The sequence below is a fragment of the Oncorhynchus kisutch genome, linkage group LG20, assembly GCF_002021735.2.
Source record: "Oncorhynchus kisutch isolate 150728-3 linkage group LG20, Okis_V2, whole genome shotgun sequence".
Lineage (NCBI taxonomy): Eukaryota > Metazoa > Chordata > Actinopteri > Salmoniformes > Salmonidae > Oncorhynchus > Oncorhynchus kisutch.
This window is the reverse complement of record NC_034193.2, coordinates 37,316,621-37,335,642: the sequence shown is the minus strand read 5'-3', so window position 1 is coordinate 37,335,642 and position 19,022 is coordinate 37,316,621. Positions and strand designations below refer to the sequence as shown.

The window sequence follows — 19,022 nt, the reverse complement described above, 5'->3', positions numbered from 1 at the left end:
TGGACTGAAATTAGGTGACAGTACTCATTTTGGGTGCAAGTACTGCTTATGCAGGAGCTCCACAATACTTTTGAGTTAATATTCTATTCGAGGAACAGGAGCTCAAGCAGTAGAAAATGTGATGTGCCAGTACTCAGCTCTGGTGAGCTCCTGCCCAAGTCAAGCACTGACGGTCCCCGCAACAGCCCTATATGTGGGTATGTGTGTATGCTTACGTATGTGTGCGTGTGTTTGTCAGGCCTGTACCTCTCAGCATGGTGTGCTGGTGTTTGGCAGCGCAGATCAGCCTGCTGATGCCCTCGATCACCTGGCTCTTGGAGTCCACCTCCTTCTCCTTGGGCTTTTTACTCAGGAATATCACTGCTCATCAAAGTGTGAGAAAGAGAAGAGAGAGAGAGGACATCGGTAAAATAAAAGAGATCATTTGCCATAAACATTTTTTTTACAATTATTATATTTATTTTGACTAAAGATGTAAAGGTAAAGATGTATTTTTCGTGACGACATAAACACAACATCTGATTGTTGCTGTATTTGGCCAGATAACTAGATTACAACCAGAAAAAGCCTTCTTATTCATCAGTGACACATTTTCATAAAGAAAAACATAACATGCTATGAGTTGTAAGGTGGCATTAACGCTTATAACGGGTAATAACGCATTACACTCTTTGGCTTTCAGTAAAGCGACACCCACCTTTCTTGTTCTTCTCCTTCATGACGACAGTCATGGCCATGCCGGGAGGAGGGGTCAGCTCGCCCCCGTTGGGGATGCGGGACACCTGCAGCGAGCGGAAGTTGCTCTTCAGGGTATTCTTGATGCCCACGTCTCGCTTCTCACCTTCCTTCTTCTTGTCGACGCCGTGACATGCCCAGTAGTCCACCTGGAGCCCCATCACCTCCCCGCCCGTCACCGGAGAGCTGCAGGGCGGAGGGATATGGGAGAGAAACGTCACAAGAACGTCATATGAACGTTTTGTATCCATGAAAGGGAAGAAAAAGGCCCAAACTGCGAGGTCGAGTACCATCTGAACTTGTGTGTGGCTGTAGCCAGTTTAGTTTATTATGTACAACTTACAGGTCAAGTCATAAAAAGGAAGAAGAGAAAGGGTACAGTAGAGCTCCAGTGAAAGACTGGAACACAGAACACTGAAGACAAGTGGTCATTCCCCCTTCCCCCCCTTCCCAACATCTGGTCTCCAAGGAACATCTGGATGGAGAAAGGTCATTCATCGGGGAGTGGCAGGAAAGTGGGGTGTTGAAGGATGGCTATCCTTTGTCACACACTCCACATTGGTCCATCTTTTGCTATTTAAATTAATAACATATAGTTTACAAATGCCTCATGAGCAAAGTTCCACTGCCTTACCCCATCAGAACCCAAAATATAATAAGAAACTAATTCATGTGGAAGGTGTGGTCTGTACCTTCTGAAATTGTTTTATTGGCTACTGTGGCCAATGGGCCTCTGTCGGGGTTGTAGCCATTGTACAGTTATAAGGTTGAACCTTGAGATCAAATAATGTTTAAGGAAAGGAGGAAGGAAAGAGACATTAATTAACAAGACATCTTGGGTACAGTACGTACCCGGCTCCGGCGAGGGTGGCTGAGACGGAGGGGGAGGGGGGCGGGGTGCAGGTCAGGTCCTTCATGTAGGGTGGTCCCGGTGGGGGGGGAGGGGAGGCCAGCATATTGATGCTCCCCATCACAGCATCATCAGAGTCCACTGGGGATTAGGGAGGAGGTTTTGTTAACGTCTTTAAGTAACCAGAAAAAATGCATCTTTATCTGGTTTATTCGGGTTATCTAACCAATTAACAACCAATATGACGTCTGTCTCATGACGTCTTGATCTCATCATGAAAAAGGCGCAACAGCGGTTGTAAAAGAGTTATATTAAGTCTTTTAACCAGAAAACCATTTTACAAGAAAAATATTACATGATTAAGACGTCATGCATTCAGTATTTTGCCTGCTGGGCCTCTTCTCTCTCAGTCTTCCCTTCTTCCTCCCATCTCATTCGAAACAATGGATTATCAGACAATACAAAGCAAACATAGGGTCAAAGGAAAATAAAGAGTAGGATGTCTTACTTGAGGTTGAAAGGTTGTGCTCAACGATGCCCACTTTCACCAGCTGTGTGGGGACAAAAACCACGATTGAGATTTACATTCTGGTCATTTAACAGACACTCTTATCCAGTCAGTACATTTAACCAAGGTATAATACATGACCAAAAGTGTGTGGACACTTGCTTGTCAAACATCTCACTCGTGCATTAGTGAGGTCGGGCACTGATGTTGGGCGATAAGGCCTGGCTCGCAGTCGACATTCCAATTCATCCCAAAGGTGGTCGATGTGGTTGGGGTCAGGGCTCTGTTCAGGCCAGTCAAGTTCTTCCACACCGATCTCGACAAACCATTTCTCTATGAACCTCGCTTTGTGCACGGAGGCAATGTCATGCTGAAATAGAAAAGGGCTTTCCCCAAACTGTTGCCAGAAAGTTGGAAGAACAGAATCATCTAGAATGTCATTGTGTGCTATAGCGTTAAGATTTCCCTATACTGGAACTAGTGGGCCTAGCCCGAACCGTGAAAAACAGCCCCAGACTGTTATTCCTCCTCCACAAAAGTTTACAGTTGGCACTATGCAGGTAGTGTTCTCCTGGCATCCGCCAAAACCAGTTGACTGCCATCACTCCAGAGAATACATTTCCACTGAACCAGAGTCCAACAGCGGCAAGCTTTACACCACTCCAGCCGACACTTGGCATCGTGCATGGTGATCTTAGGCTTGTGTGCAGCTGCGTGGCCATGGAAACCCATTTCATTAAGCTCCCGACGAACAGTTCTTGTGCTGATGTTGCTACCAGAGGCAGTTTGGAACTCGGTAGTGAATGTTGCAACAGAGGACAAAAGATTTGACAAGGTACACGTTCTGTGAGCTTCTATGGCCTACCACTTCGCGGCTGAGCAGTTGTTGCTCCTAGACGATTCCACTTCCACTAACAGCACTTACAGCTGACCAGGGGTAGAAATTGACAAACTGACTCAACGTCAACAGTGAAGAGGCGACTCCGGGATGCTGGCCTTCTAGGCAGAGTTCCTCTGTCCAGTGTCTGTGTTCTTTTGCCCATCTTAATATTTTATTTTTATTGGCCAGTCTGAGATATGTCTTTTTCTTTGCAACTCTGCCCAGAAGGCCAGCATCCCAGAGTCGCCTCCTCACTGTTGACGTTGAGACTGGTGTTTGCGGGCACTATTTAATGAAGCTGCCAGTTGAGGACTTGTGAGGCATCTTAAACTAGACACTAATGTACTTGTCCTCTTGCTCAGTTGTGCACTGGGGCCTCCCACCCCTCTTTCTATTCTGGTTAGAGTCAGTTTGCGCTGTTCTGTGAAGGGAGTAGTACACAGCGTTGCACAAGATCTTCAGTGTCTTGGCAATTTCTTGCATGGAATAGCCATCATTTCTCAGAACAAGAATAGACTGACGAGTTTCAGAAGAAAGTTCTTTGTTTCTGGCCATTTTGAGCCTGTAATCGAACCCACAAATGCTGATGCTGTCACGCCCTGATTTGTTTCACCTGTCCTTGTGATCGTCTCCACCACCTCTAGGTGTTGATTATTTTCCCCCAGTGTATTCATCCCTGGGTTTCCTGTCTCTCTGTGCCAGTTCGTAATTTCCAAGTCAACTAGCGTTTTCCCCGTTCTCCTGCTTTTTGCATTCTCCATCTTCTAGTCCTCCCAGTTTTGTCCCTTTCCTGTTTCTGGACGTTGTTCCCGCCTGCCTGACCATTCTGCCTGCCTTGACCATGAGCATCTGCCACTCTGTATCTCCTGGACTCTGATCTGGTTTTGACCTTCCTGTCCACGACCACTCTCTTGCCTACCCCTTTGGATTAATAAATATTGTAAGACTTAAACCATCTGCTTCCTGTGTCTGCATTTAGGTCTCGCCTTGTGCTTGATAGATGCTCCAGATACTCAACTAGTCAAAAGAAGGCCAGTTTTTTTGCTTCTTGAATCAGATTTTGTTTAGCACAGTTTTCAGCTGTGTTAACATAATTGGAAAAGGGTTTTCTAATTATCAATTACTCATTTAAAATGATGAACTTGGATTAGCTAACACAACATGCCATTGGAACACAGTGTGATGGTTGCTGATAATGGGCCTCTGTACGCCTATGTAGATATTCCATATATATATATATTTTTTTAAATCTACCATTTCCAGCTACAATAGTCATTTACAACATTAACAATGTCTACACTGTATTTCTGATCAATTTGATGTTATTTTAACGGTCAAAAAATGTACTTTCTTTAAAAAACAAGGACTTTTCTAGGTGACCCCAAATTAAAACGGAAATATCACATTTACATAAGCATTCAGACCCTTCACTCAGTACTTTGTTGAAGCACCTTTGGCAGAGATTACAGCATTGAGACTTCTTGGGTATGACACTACAAGCTTGGCACGCCTGCATTTGGGGAGTTTCTCCCATACTTCTCTGCAGATCCTCTCAATCTCTGTCAGGTTGGCTGGGGAGTGTCGCTGCACAGCTATTTTCAGGTCTCTCCAGAGATGTTCGATCTGGTTCAAGTCTGCGCTCTGGCTGGGCCACTCATGGACATTCAGAGAATTGTCCCAAAGGCACTCCTACGTTGTCTTGGCTGTTTTCTAAGGGTCGTTGTCCTGTTGGAATGTGAACCTTTGCACCAGTCTGAGGTCCTGAGCGTTCTGGAGCAGGTTTTCATCAAGGACATCTCTGTACTTTGCTCCGTTCATCTTTCCCTCGATCTTGACTAGTCTGCCAGTCCCTGCCACTGAAAAACATCCCCACAGCATGATGCTGCCACCACTATGCTTCACCTTAGGGATGGTGCCAGGTTTCCTCCAGACGTGACGCTTGGCATTCAGGCCAAAGTGTTAAATCTTGTTTCTCATGGTCTGGCGCCTTTTGGCAAACTCCAAGCGGGCTGTCGTGTGCCTTTTACTGAGGAGTGACTTATGTCTGGCCACTCTACCTTAAAGGCCTCCTGGAAGGTTCTCCCATCTCCACAGAGGAACTCTGGAGCTCTGTCATAGTGACCATCGGGTTCTTGGTCACCTCCCTGACCAAGGCCCTTTTCCCCTGATTGTTCAGTTTGGCCAGGCGGCCAGCTCCAGACAAGTCTTGGTGCTTCCAAACTTTTTCCATTTAAGAATAATGGAGGCCACTGTGTTCTTGGGGACCTTCTATGCTGCAAGCATACCCTTTCCCAGAGCTGTGCCAAAACACAATCCTTTCTCGGAGCTCTACGGACTATTCATTCAACACCATGGCTTGGTTTTTGCTCTGACATGCACTGTCAACTGTGGGACCTTATATAGACAGGTGTGTGCCTTTCCAAATCATGCCCAATCAATTGAATTTACCACAGGTGGACTCTAATCAAGTTGTAGAAACATCTCAATGATGATAAATGGAAACAGGATGCACCGGAGCTCAATTTCTAAAAACCTGATTTCGCTTCGTGAGTTTGTGGTATTGTGTGTAGATTTAAGAGGAAAATGTTTTATTTAATCCATTTTAGAATGTAACATAACAAATGTGGAAAATGGGGCTGAATACTTTCTGAATGCACTGTGAGAGTGTAAGTAGAAAACAACCACATATCACAGTCATTGCATGTAAAACTTTCCTCAATAAAACAGCAATACAAATCTGTTGTCATTGTGTTTTATCATGACAGCTTCAAAGAAATGACAGCTAATTATCTAACTGGAGATGAGCGCTCAAAGATAACACTCAAGTTATTTCGTTGCAAGTGAATATTCTTACCCCAATGAATGGCACAAACTTCTGACAGGAGTCCTCGTCAGGGCTGAGGGAGCAAATGGATAACATATAATAATGTTAGTTTCGCGTTAACACAACGCACCAGGATCAACACTCTCCCTGTTTGGATGTGGTGGTGTGATGGCGCTGAAGGAAGAATGAGTTTGTGTGTGTGGCTAAGGGATGTCCAATCGGAATCGATGAGACATGGCGCCTCCCAAGTGGTTCTGGAAAACCAGGAACATTTTGGGAATGAAGGTCATGCCGCGATGAGAATGCCAGGGAACGCTCCTTACAACCGACCCCTAAACGGGTGCGTTGTAAGCCTGCTGTGACGTGAGCAGTGGAGGAGTGAGGGGGTTAACATTGTTGGTGACATTGAATGTGAACCCAATATACAGGGTGAGTTCTGCAATCCCGCTGGTTTTGGTTTCTCAGTACTTAAGAATACTGATTGGCTGAAAAAAAAATCAACAGATGAAAATCAACAGAACTATACAGTGTGGGGCAAATCCTAATTTCCATTTAGGTACATTTAGGTTTTAACTTAGTTATTCATTGATGTCAATGGGAGACTAAGCAAAAAGTTTACTTAAGTAGAAGTTAGAATTCACCCCTGTATTTGTAAAGGGGCCTTTATAGACAGAGGGCTAAAGGATAGTTAGCATATTTCATATGTTCGGTCCCAGTCAACTACTTCTATGTGAAGTTGGTAGTGCTGCCGTCATCTTACCAAAGCTATCCTTCCCTATTTCTCATAAATCCCCCCCAAATTAGCTTAAAAAGCTGGATACGGCTGGTGTAAAACCAAAATAACCTGCAAAATGAGGCCAGAGGGGGTGAATTTTTGGAGCGCATGGTGAAAAGAGCTGTGAGAAAAGCATGTTAGAACAGCAAAGAGGTAGGACAAACAGAGCATGACAAGTTCATCTCCCTCGTGAAACACACCCGAGAGTAGCATTGAGGGTTTTCTAGAGTTTTTAAAGATGGAAAAAGCATTGACTAAAATATTGAGTATACACATCTGAGACTTTGCACCCTTGCTTTTCAAAGAGAAAGAAGACAAGTAGGTAGAAACGATGCAAATTAAGCAAACTCAGTCGGGCCCTTGGTGTACAGTACAGTCTCCCCTGCCTATCTGACCAGATACCCTGTTCCTGGAGAGCTACGATCCTGTAGGGTTTCACTCTAAGTCTAATCTAGGGCACCTTATTCTAATAAATAGCAGGTTGATGAATCAGAGCCCTGATCTAGGATAATCTTTAGGTGTGTCTCAATATTCTAACGCGGCTTCCTCTCCTGGTCTCCTGTTCTTCAATGGCACTGATCTGAAAACACATGATAGATGAAAGCATTACTCCTCTCTGCAGAGTTTGGACTCGGTCGGCTCTCGTCATGTTGTGACAATACTCAGTGGACTCTGTCTCTGTCACCAAGAGGAGACCGGGAGAGACTGGGATTAGCCAATCAAAAGTCACCTTTCAGCACCCCTTTGTTCCTATAATACAGTACACCGTGCCTTTTTATACGCCTGGTAATTGTTAAGGTGACCTTTAAATGTTTGAGTGCTCATCCTCCCTGGTGGATATAAAGTGTGTGGGTGTGTGTGTGTCATTACACTCTTACAAGGCAAAAATAGTTTCTGAGGTGGGTCAACAGTGACATCTGAGCAGAGATGTGAAAATAACAGTCACACATGCAGGTGTGTGTGTCGTGTGTGTGGGTGATAGAGTGTGTCACGTGGCTGGTGTTCTCTACCTCCGCACTATCCACCCACCCACCCCTCCCTCCCTCCCTCCCTCCTCTTCAAACCACCTAATTAGATCTCCACTATCATCTCTCCTTCTTTACACTTGTCCTCCTCTCTCTGAGCTAATAGGAAAGAACACATCAATGTCAACCTTTTTCTCTTAGATCTCATTGAGTCAACAGTTTGCCCTACTGTTCCCAACTTCAAAGAGCAATGTATGTGGGAGACCTTAAAGGTAGAGTCAGCAATGTGACATCATCAAACACAGCGGGGTGACTTCCTGATGACATATTTCAACAATAACAAATGGCCAGTATGGGCTCTTTCCAATTTGCAAGTTCGGCACTCCTTTGAGGCGTGCCGACATTGGAAAGATCCAACAATGGCAGCCTTGGCAGATTTGACTTTTGTTGTTGACTTCTGTAAGCAGGAAGTCACCCAGCAGTGTATGATGGGTTATATGTCATATTGCTGACTGTACCTTTAATGCGGTTGTATATTATCCAAAATCCACATATCCAAACCAAATCCAAACCAAAAGCCAACCAAGCCAGACAAACAAACTATTGGTTAAGACAGTTAGACATGCAAAAACTCAAATCAATACGGGGGTAGTCGATGCAGACCAGATATGAAGTTAAGACGAACAGCGAGTTATGTGTGGGCGGGTTAGACATTAGACAACAAGGGGTCACAGGTTATATTGGTGTACAAAATGCAACACAGCAGGGGGGCGGGGTCAAACGAAAGGCATTTGTGTATTATGTGGCCAGGTACCTGATGTAAAAATCAAAATACAAGCTTCTCTTCCTTGAATGCAAATGAAAGAAAAAGGTAGAATAACTCAGTGTGGTAAAATGGTACGAGTCGTCGTTGTTCTTTCTTCATGAGTTATGAGTCAATTAGCATTAGTGTTGCTTTTTCCAAAGATAAATTAATGAGAATGAAGCCACAAAATTGAAAAATCTGAAGCGTAGAGGGAGCACTATAGAACACAATAGATAATCCAAATATAGTTTAATAGCATAATAGAATAATAGCATACAAAAATATCTACATACATAATATCTACATTTTACCAGACATTTCATAAACACATGCACACGCCCTTAAATATCACCCATTCATTCTGTACTCACATGCATGCACACGCTTGCTTGCACACACACACACACCTTACCTTTTCTGTTTGTAGGTGAGCATTGCCTCAGAGATGGGACACTGGTGCGAGACGCTGGCCCCAGCCAGGTACTGAGACACGCGGCCTGCTACATCAATGTTGTCTATGGAAACTCAAAGTGGAGGGCACAATCTATCATGTTTTTGTTCTTACTGCAATGAATACCCTGTACATAAATAATAACTTATATATTTGTAATAATGTTTTTAATAATAAATACGATATTAGAATGATCAAACTAGTACTTTTTAAGAACAAATCCTATCAGCATATCGACTGTAGTACTTGCGCTGATGAAACACTATAGACCACTGTTACTCCAACTTCCGGGATACAAGCCCCCCCCCCCCCTCCTTTCAGCAAATCTGACCACGACTCCATTTTGCTCCTTCCTTCCTGTAGGCAGAAACTCAAACAGGAAGTACCGGTGCTAAGAACTATTCAATGCTGGTCTGATCAAATCGGAATCCACGCTTCAAGATTGTTTTGATCACGCAGACTGGGATATGTTTCGGGTAGCTTCCGGGAATAATACTGACAAATATACTGATACGGGAACTGCCTTTATCAGGAAGTGTATAGTTGTACCACTGTGACTATTAAAACCTACCCTAAACAGAAACAGTGGAAAGATGGCAGCATTCGTGCAAAACTGAAAGCGCAAACCACCACATTTAAACATAACAAGGTGTCTGGAAATATGGCAGAATACAAACAGAGCAGTCATTCCCTCCGCATGGCAATCAAACAGGCAAAACGTCAGTATAGAGAAAGTGGAGTCGCAATTCAACGGCTCAGGCACAAGACATATGTGGCAGGGTCTACAGACAATCATGGACTACAAAAGGAAAACCAGCCACGTCGCAGACACCAACGCCTTGCTTCCGGACAAGCTAAACACCTTCTTTGCCCGCTTTGAGGATAACACAGTGCCACCGACGTGACCCGCTACCAAGGACTGTGGGACTTCGTTGCCGAGTAAGACATTTAAAAGTGTTAACCCTCGCAAGGCTGCCGGCCCAGACGGCTGGCTGGTGTGTTTACGAACATATTCAATCTCTCCCTATCCCAGTCTGCTGTCCCCACATGCTTCAAGATGGGCACCATTGTTCCTGTAGCCAAGAATGCAAAGATAACTGAACTAAATTACTATCTTCCCGTAGCACTCACCTCTGTCATCATGAGGTGCTTTGAGAGACTTGTCAAGGATCATATCACCTCCACCCTACCTGTCACCCTAGACCCACTTCAATTTGCATACCGCCCCAATAGGTCAACAGACGATGCAATCGCTATCACACTGCCTTATCCCATCTAGAGAAGAGGAATACCTATGTAAGAATGCTCTTCATTGACTATAGCTCAGCATTCAATACCATAGTACCCTCTAAGCTCATCATTAGGCTCGAGGCCCTGGGTCTGAACCTCGCCCTGTGCAATTGGGTCCTGGACTTCCTGATGGGCTGGCACCATGTGCTGAAGGTAGGAAACACCTCCACTTCACTGATCCTCAACACTGGGGCCCCACAAGGGTGCGTACTCAGCCCCCTCCTGTAGTCCCTGTTCACCCATGACTGCGTGGCCAAGCATGCCTCTAACTCAATCATCAAGTTTGCAGACAACACAGTAGTAGGTTTGATTACCAACGATGACGAGACAGCCTACAGGGAGGCGGTGAGGTCTCTGGGAGTCTGGTGCCAGGAAAATAACCTCTCACTCAACGTCAAAAAAATAAAGACAATTATTGTGAACTTCAGGAAACAGCAGAGGGAGCATCCCCCCATCCACATCGACGGGACAGTAGTGGAGAATGTGGAATGTTTAAATTCCTCGGCGTACATATCACTGACAAACTGAAATGGTCCACCCACACAGACAGTGTGGTGAAGAAGGTGCAACATCGCTTTTTCAACCTGGTGAGGCTGAAGAAATTTGGCTCGTCACCTAAAACCCTCACAAACTTTTACATGTGCACAATTGAGAGCATCCTGTTGGGCTGTATCACCACATGGTACGGCAACTGCATCGCCCACAACCACAGGGCACTCCAGAGGGTGGTGCGGTCTGCACAACGCATCATCGGGGGCAGACTAACTGCCCTTCAGGACACCTACAGCACCTGATGTCACAGGAAGGCCAAAAAGATCATCAAGCGCAACAACCACCCGAGCCACTGCCTGTTTCCGCGCTATCATCCAGACGAGGTCAGCACAGGTGCATCAAAGCTGCGACCGAGAAATTGAAAAACAGCTTCTAACTCAAGGCCATCAGACTGTTAAATAGCCGTCACTAGCACAGAGAGGCTGCTGCCTATATACACAGACTTGAAATCATTGGCCATTTGAATAAATGGAACACCAGTCACTTTAATAATGTTTATATATCTTGCTTTACTCATCTCATATGTAAACTCAGCAAAAAAAAGAAACGTCCTCTCACTGTCAACTGCGTTTATTTTCAGAAAACTTAACATATATAAATATTTGTATGATAATAACAAGATTCAACAACTGAGACAAACTGAACAAGTTCCACAGACATGTGACTAACAGAAATGGAATAATATGTCCCTGAACAAAGGAGGGGGGTCAAAATCAAAAGTAACAGTCAGTATCAGGTGTGGCCATCAGCTGCATTAAGTACTGCAGCGCATGAGATCCGGGCTCTTCGCTGGCACAGAATGAGCAGTTTTGCTGGTGGCATTGTCATGCTGGAGGGTCATGTCAGGATGAGCCTGCAGGAAGGGTACCACATGAGGGAGGAGGATGTCTTTCCTGTAATGCACAGCGTTGAGATTGCAGGCAATGACATCAAGCTCAGTCCGATGATGCTGTGACACACCTCCCCAGACCATGACAGACCCCTCCACCTCCAAATCGATCCCGCTCCAGAGTACAGGCCTCTGTGTAACGCACATTCCTTCGACGATAAATGCAAATCCAAACATCACCCCTTGTGAGACAGTCTGAGCACTGATGTCCAGCCTCTCTCAGCCTATTGGAGACAGTCTGAGCACTGATGGAGGGATTGTGTGTTCCTGGTGTAACTAGGGCAGTTGTTGTTGCCATCCTGTACCTGTCTCGCAGTTGTGGTGTTTGGGATGTACCAATCCTGTGCAGGTGTTGTTACACGTGGTATGCCACTGCGAGGACGATCAGTTGTCCGTCCTATCTCCCTGTAGCGCTGTCTTAGGCGTCTCACAGTACGGACATTGCAATTTATTGCCCTGGCCACATCTGCAGTCCTCATGCCTCTTTGCAGCATGCCTAAGGCAAGTTCACGCAGATGAACAGGGACCCTGGGCATCTTTCTTTTGGTGTTTTTCAGAGTCAGTAGAAAGGTCTCTTTAGTGTTCCAAGTTTTCATTACTGTGACCTTAATTGCCTACCGTCTGTAAGCTGTTAGTGTCTTAACGACCGTTCCACAGGTGTATGTGTCCCGCCTTGGTCATGGTGTTTTGTGTTTTCATTATATATTTTGGTCAGGCCAGGGTGTGACATGGGTTATGTGTTGTGTTTCGTGTTGGGGTTTTGTAGGATTTGGGATTGCTATAATTAGGGGTGTGTCTAGTTAGGCTTGGGCTGCCTGAGGCGGTTCTCGATCAGAGTCAGGTGTTTCTTGTTGTCTCTGATGGGGAACCGTATTTAGGTAGCCTGAGTTTCGCTTTGTATTTCATGGGTGATTGTTCCTGTCTCTGTGTAGTTTCACCAGATAGGCTGTAATTAGGTTTCACGTTCCGTTTGTTGTTTTTGTATTTATTTTCATGTATCGCACTTTTCTTCATTAAAGACATGAGTAACCACCACGCTGCATTTCGGTCCGACTCTCTCTCAACAAACGAAGAACGCCGTTACAGAATCACCCACCACATACGGACCGAGCAGCGTGTTAACAGGCAGCAGCGAAAGGAGGACGTTATGGACAGGAATGGCATGGAGTATACGACGTGGGAAGAAATCGACAGGTGGGCGGTCGACCCAGAGAGAATGCCTGAGCCCGCATGGGATTCGCTAGAGCAGTGCGAAGAAGGCTATAGGCGAATGGAGTTGGAGAAAAGAAAGACACGGCGGCGCAGAGCGAAGCCCGAAAAGCAGCCCCAAAAATTTATTGGGGGGGGGGCTCAGAGGGAGAGTGGCTGAGTCAGGAGATAGACCTGAGCCAACTCTCCCTGTTTATCGTGAGGAGCCAAGGAGGAGACCAGAACCAGAGCCGGTGTTGGAGGTGAGCGAAACAGAGACTGTGAAGGAGTTAATGGGGAAATTGGAGGAGAGAAAAATGAGGGAGTTGCTGTGTTGGTGCTTTTTGCATAGAATTCGCCCGACGGAACGTGTTGGGGATTTGATGGCACCCGAGTTAGCGCTCCATACTCGTCCTGAGGTGCGTGTTAGTCGGCTGGTGATGTTGCCAGCCTCACGCACCAGGCCTCCTGTGCACATCCCTAGCCTTGCACGTCCTGTGCCAACACTACTCTCAAGATCTCCAGTACGCCTTCACGGTCTAGCTCATCCTGTGCCACCTCCACACTCCAGCCCTCCGGTAGCAGCTCCCCGCAACAGGCTTCCTGTGCGTGTCCTCGATCCAGTACCACCAGTTCCAGCACCACGCATCAGGCCTACAGTGCGCCTCGCCTCTCCTGCGCTGCCGGAGTCTCCCGCCTGTTTAGCGCAGCTAGAGCCTTTCTCCTCTCCTGCGCTGCTGGAGTCTCCCGCCTGTTTAGCGCAGCCAGAGCCTTTCTCCTCTACAGCGCTGCCGGAGTCTCCCGCCTGTTTAGCGCAGACAGAGCTGCCAGCCTGCAGGGAGCAGCCTGAGCTGTCAGTCTGCATGGAGCAGCCTGAGCTGTCAGTCTGCATGGAGCAGCTGGAGCTGCCAGCCTGCATGGAGAAGCCAGAGCTGCCAGCCTGCATGGAGCAGCCTGAGCTGTCAGTCTGCATGGAGCAGCCAGAACTGTCAGTCTACATGGAGCAGCCAGAGTTGTCAGTCTGCATGAAGCAGCCAGAGCTGTCAGTCTGCATAGAGCAGCCAGAGCTGCCAGTCTGCAAGGAGCTGCCAGTCTGCAAGGAGCTGTCAGTCTGCAAGGAGCTGTCAGTCTGCAAGGAGCCGCCAGTCTGCCCAGCGCCGCCAGTCTGCCCAGCATCGCCAGTCTGCCCAGCGCCGCCAGTCTGCCCAGCGTCGCCAGTCTGCCCAGCGTCGCCAGTCTGCACAGCGTCGCCAGTCTGCCCAGCGTCGCCAGTCTGCACAGCGTCTCCAGTCTGCCCAGCGTCGCCAGTCTGCCCAGCGTCGCCAGTCTGTCAGGATCGGTTAGATCCACCAGTCAGCCAGGATCCACCAGTCTGCCAGGATCCACCAGTCTTCCAGGATCCGCCAGAGGTGCCAGTCAGCCAGGATCCGCCAGTAGTGCCAGTCGACCAGGATCTGCCAGTCGGCCAGGATCCGCCAGTCAGCCAGGATCCACCAGTCAGCCAGGATCCACCCGTCTTCCAGGATCCACCAGAAGTGCCAGTCAGCCAGGATCCGCCAGAAGTGCCAGTCGGCCAGGATCCGCCAGAAGTGCCAGTCGGCCAGGATCTGCCAGTCGGCCAGGATCCGCCAGTCGGCCAGGATTCGCCAGTCAGCCAGACTCTTCCAGATCCGCCAGTCAACCAGACTCTTCCAGATCCGCCAGTCAACCAGACTCTTCCAGATCCGCCAGTCAACCAGACTCTTCCAGATCCGCCAGTCAACCAGACTCTTCCAGATCCGCCAGTCAACCTGACTCTTCCAGATCCGCCAGTCAACCAGACTCTTCCAGATCCGCCAGTCAGCCAGACTCTTCCAGATCCGCCAGTCAACCAGACTCTTCCAGATCCGCCAGTCAACCAGACTCTTCCAGATCCGCCAGTCAACCTGACTCTTCCAGATCCGCCAGTCAACCAGACTCTTCCAGATCCGCCAGTCAGCCAGACTCTTCCAGATCTGCCAGTCAGCCAGACTCTTCCAGATCTGCCAGTCAGCCAGACTCTTCCAGATCAGCCTGTCAACCAGTCTCTTCCAGATCTGCCAGTCAACCAGTCTCTTCCAGATCTGCTAGTCAACCAGAATCTTCCAGATCTGCTAGTCAACCAGAATCTTCCAGATCTGCTAGTCAACCAGAATCTTCCAGATCTGCTAGTCAACCAGAATCTTCCAGATCTGCTAGTCAACCAGAATCTTCCAGATCTGCTAGTCAACCAGAATCTTCCAGATCTGCTAGTCAACCAGAATCTTCCAGATCTGCTAGTCAACCAGAATCTTCCAGATCTGCTAGTCAACCAGAATCTTCCAGATCTGCTGGTCAACCTGAATCTTCCAGATCCGCCAGCCAGGATCTACCGGAGCCTACTACCTACCTGAGCTTCATCTCAGTACTGGGCTTCCTCTCAGTACTGGGCTTCCTCTCAGTCCCGAGCTGCCCCTCAGTCCCGAGCTGCCCCTCAGTCCCGAGCTGCCTCAGTCCCGAGCTGCCCCTCAGTCACGAGCTGCTCCTCAGTTCTGTGGGGTTCTGGGTGAGGACTATTAGGCCATGTTCGGCGGCGAGGGTGGATTATCCCAGGACGCGAAGGGGAGGAACTATGACATTTATGGAGTGGGGTCCACGTCCCGAGCCGGAGCCGCCACCATGGACAGACGCCCACCCGGACCCTCCCTATGGTTTTGAGGTGCGTCCGGGAGTCCGCACCTTGGGGGGGGGTTCTGTCACGCCTTGGTCATGGTGTTTTGTGTTTTCATTATATATTTTGGTCAGGCCAGGGTGTGACATGGGTTATGTGTTGTGTTTCGTGTTGGGGTTTTGTAGGATTTGGGATTGCTATAATTAGGGGTGTGTCTAGTTAGGCTTGGGCTGCCTGAGGCGGTTCTCGATCAGAGTCAGGTGTTTCTTGTTGTCTCTGATGGGGAACCGTATTTAGGTAGCCTGAGTTTCGCTTTGTATTTCGTGGGTGATTGTTCCTGTCTCTGTGTAGTTTCACCAGATAGGCTGTAATTAGGTTTTTTTGTTTTTGTATTTATTAGTTATTTTCATGTATCGCACTTTTCTTCATTAAAGACATGAGTAACCACCACGCTGCATTTCGGTCCGACTCTCTCTCAACAAACGAAGAACGCCGTTACAGTATGTTCATTAATTGTTTATGGTTCATTGAACAAGCATGGGAAAAAGTGTTTAAACCCTTTACAATGAGGAGCTGTGAAGTTATTAGAATTTTTACAAACTATCTTTAAAAGACAGGGTCCTGAAAAAGGGATGTTTCTTTTTTTGCTGAGTTTATACACTGTATTCTATACTATTCTACTGTATCTTAGTCTATGCTGCTCTGACATTGCCTGTCCATATATTTATTCTTAATTACATTCTTTACTTAGATTGATGTGTATTGGGTATATGTTGTGAAATTGTTAGATATTACTTGTTAGATATTGCTGCACTGTCGTAACTAGAAGCACAAGCATTTCGCTAAAACCGCAATAACATCTGCTAGACACGTGTATGTGATCAGTAACATTGTTTTGATGTGACGCATAACGCACCATAATGATGATAGATGTTCCTAAACATTTGTAACTGTATTTATGAAGCATTATGAGCAGATCCCTATCCTGCATGGTATTTTGGCTCATAATAAGCGTTTGCTGCTCCAGCTCTCTGCTGTACCTGATGTTGGGGCCTCCAGTCTGCCGAACAAGTCCCTCCAGCCAGCGTCCATGAAGATGTTGTTGAACTTACTGTCGAACGAAGACATGTGTTTGGCCAGAGGATGAGTGCCTGCAAAGGGAGGAGCAGACTGATTAGAAGGCCACAGGAAAACAAAATGGAGTCCAGCTTTTCTAGTCTGTATGTTGTTAGCCTGCTATGATACCCAAGGTCCTATATTAGATCTGTTCCTGTAACTAGTGTTTTGTGTGCAGTTTTCCGTTTGACGTCAATGCATGATTTATGGGAGGCTTGCGTTATGCCTGCAGAATGGTAATTAGGCCATTATTTTCTACAGTTTGTGAACATTTCCAATGCATGAATGATAGTTTCAATTTATCCCCTAAATCTACTGAATTGAAATGGAATTGACGACCAACCCGAACCTGGACTCCATGGCGATTGGCTGAATTGCTGCTTACCAACAGGGATGACCAGGAAGCGGATGTAGCTGAGCCAATCAGGCGTCTTGTTAGCCAGCTGCTCCACGAAGCACCTGAGGATGGTGCTGAGGTAACTCTGGTCTCCGGCCACTGCCACTTTGATGGTGGGGGGTGTCTGGGCATTGCAGTTACAGCTAGTCAGACAAGTGGGGGAAAAAACATTATGAGAAACAGTAACTTGTTTCCACTTTATTCTGCGCTGTAATGGAAAGTGCTACCAAAATGTTTCACATATCAAAAATGATACGGGCCTAATCATGATCATCATAAGATCCACTCGCCTTGGTGACCACTGAATTAAAATTCACATTAAAAAGTCTACAAGAAACATTTACATTTTTACAATGAAACAAAAATCGATTTGTTTCTCTCAACTACAATCATTGAATTAGAAAGAGGAAGGAAGCGAGTTATTACAATCTCTGGATCCTGGTGACTATGGTGTTGAAGGCCGCATGGACATCCGCACCAGAGATGGTGCACACGATAGGCTGGCTGTGCTCATGGAGAATCTCAGATAGATACTGCAGGAAGGGAGGGAATGAGAGACAGAGAGCAGAGAGAGAACGGGGTTGAAAGGGGTTTCAAGACAGAGGTGAGACGGGGCTTGGGATCTGAAGCCGACACAGTCTGTGTTTGTGAGCGCACATGCTTCAGAGTTGCATTGTTTACATAAGAAATGGATTCCCCCTGATTGCTAAGCCTTTCTCCAGCTAGGCTTAGAGATATGAAGGTCAAAAAATACCTGATCTTGTACATGTTCCAAAAGCGAGTATGTTTGTTGAGTGCACAGCTGATGCAAATGCTACTGATTGAGTAGCATAAAACACTATATCTACAGTTGAAGTCGGAAGTTTACATAAACAAGTTTTAATGACTTCCACTTAAGTGTATCAACCACTCCACAAATTTCTTGATAACAAACTATAGTTTTGGCAAGTCGGTCAGGATATCTGCTTTGTGCATGACAAGTAATTTTTCCAACAATTGTTTACACACCGATTATTTCACTTATAATTCACTGTATCACAATTCCAGTGGGTCAGAAGTTCACATAAAATAAGTTGACTGTGCCTTTAAAAAGCTTGGAAAATTCCAGAAAATGAAGTCATGGCTTTAGAAGCTTCTGATAGGCTAATTGACAACATGAGTCAATTGGAGGTGTACCTGTGGATCTATTTCAAGGCCTACCTTCAAACTCAGTGCCTCTTTGCAAAAAGAAATCAGCCAAGACTGATTGTAGACCTCTACAATTCTGGTTCATCCTTGGGAGCAATTTCCAAACGCCTGAAGGTACCACGTTCATCTATACAAACAATAATACGCAAGTATAAACACCATGGGACCACGAAGACGTCATACTGCTCAGGAAGGAGACGAGTTCTGTCTCCTAGAGATGAACGTACTTTGGTGCGAAAAGAGCAAATCAATCCCAGAACAACAGCAAAGGACCTTGTGAAGATGCTGGAAGTAAAAAAAAAAGTATCAAAATCCACAGTAAAACGAGTCCTATATCGACATAACCTGAAAGGCCGCTCAGCAAGGAAGAAGCCACTGTTCCCAAAACTGCCATAAAAAAGCCAGACTACGGTTTGTAACTGCACATGGGGACAAAGATCGTACTTTTTGGAGAAATGTCCCCTGGTCGATGAAACAAAAATAGAACGGTTTGGCCATAATGACCATGGTTAATAAAATAATGACCCAGGAACAGATATAGCCCTTGCTTCACTCCAGACCTGACTGCCCTTGACCAGCACAAAAACATCCTGTGGCGTACTGCATTAGAATCGAATAGCCCCCATGATATGCAACTTTTCAGGGAAGTTAGGAACCAATATACACAGGCAGTTAGGAAAGCTAAGGATAGCTTTTTCAAACAGAAATTCGCATCCTGTAGCACAAACTAAAAAACGTTCTGGGACATTAAAGTCCATGGAGAATAAGAGCACCTCCTCCCAGCTGCCCACTGCACTGAGGCTAGGAAACATTGTCATCACCGATAAATCCACCATAATTGAGAATTTCAATAAGCATTTTTCTACGGCTGGCCATGCTTTCCACCTGGCTACCCCTACCCGGGTCAACTGCCCTACACCCCCCACAGAAACTTGCCTAAG

At 46.4% G+C, this 19,022-nt stretch overlaps 1 protein-coding gene across 5 annotated transcripts in view; it reads right to left on the bottom strand.

Annotated features, from left to right (window-relative positions):
- Positions 1–19,022, bottom strand: part of LOC109875483 (phosphofurin acidic cluster sorting protein 2) — a 101,039-nt gene that overhangs the window by 6,116 nt on the left and 75,901 nt on the right. For 2 of the 5 annotated variants that reach the window (XM_031799291.1, XM_031799294.1), the window contains exons 15-24: positions 17,320–17,426; positions 16,882–17,036; positions 16,421–16,531; positions 8,755–8,866; positions 8,352–8,384; positions 5,828–5,870; positions 2,094–2,136; positions 1,588–1,726; positions 698–921; positions 247–360 (exon numbers count right to left, since the gene is read on the bottom strand). In XM_031799291.1, coding sequence (XP_031655151.1) covers positions 247–360; positions 698–921; positions 1,588–1,726; positions 2,094–2,136; positions 5,828–5,870; positions 8,352–8,384; positions 8,755–8,866; positions 16,421–16,531; positions 16,882–17,036; positions 17,320–17,426 — 1,081 coding nt within the window. The remainder of the gene's footprint in view (positions 1–246; positions 361–697; positions 922–1,587; positions 1,727–2,093; positions 2,137–5,827; positions 5,871–8,351; positions 8,385–8,754; positions 8,867–16,420; positions 16,532–16,881; positions 17,037–17,319; positions 17,427–19,022) is intronic. The other 3 variants (XM_020467812.2, XM_031799293.1, XM_031799292.1) reach the window with 3 other exon arrangements.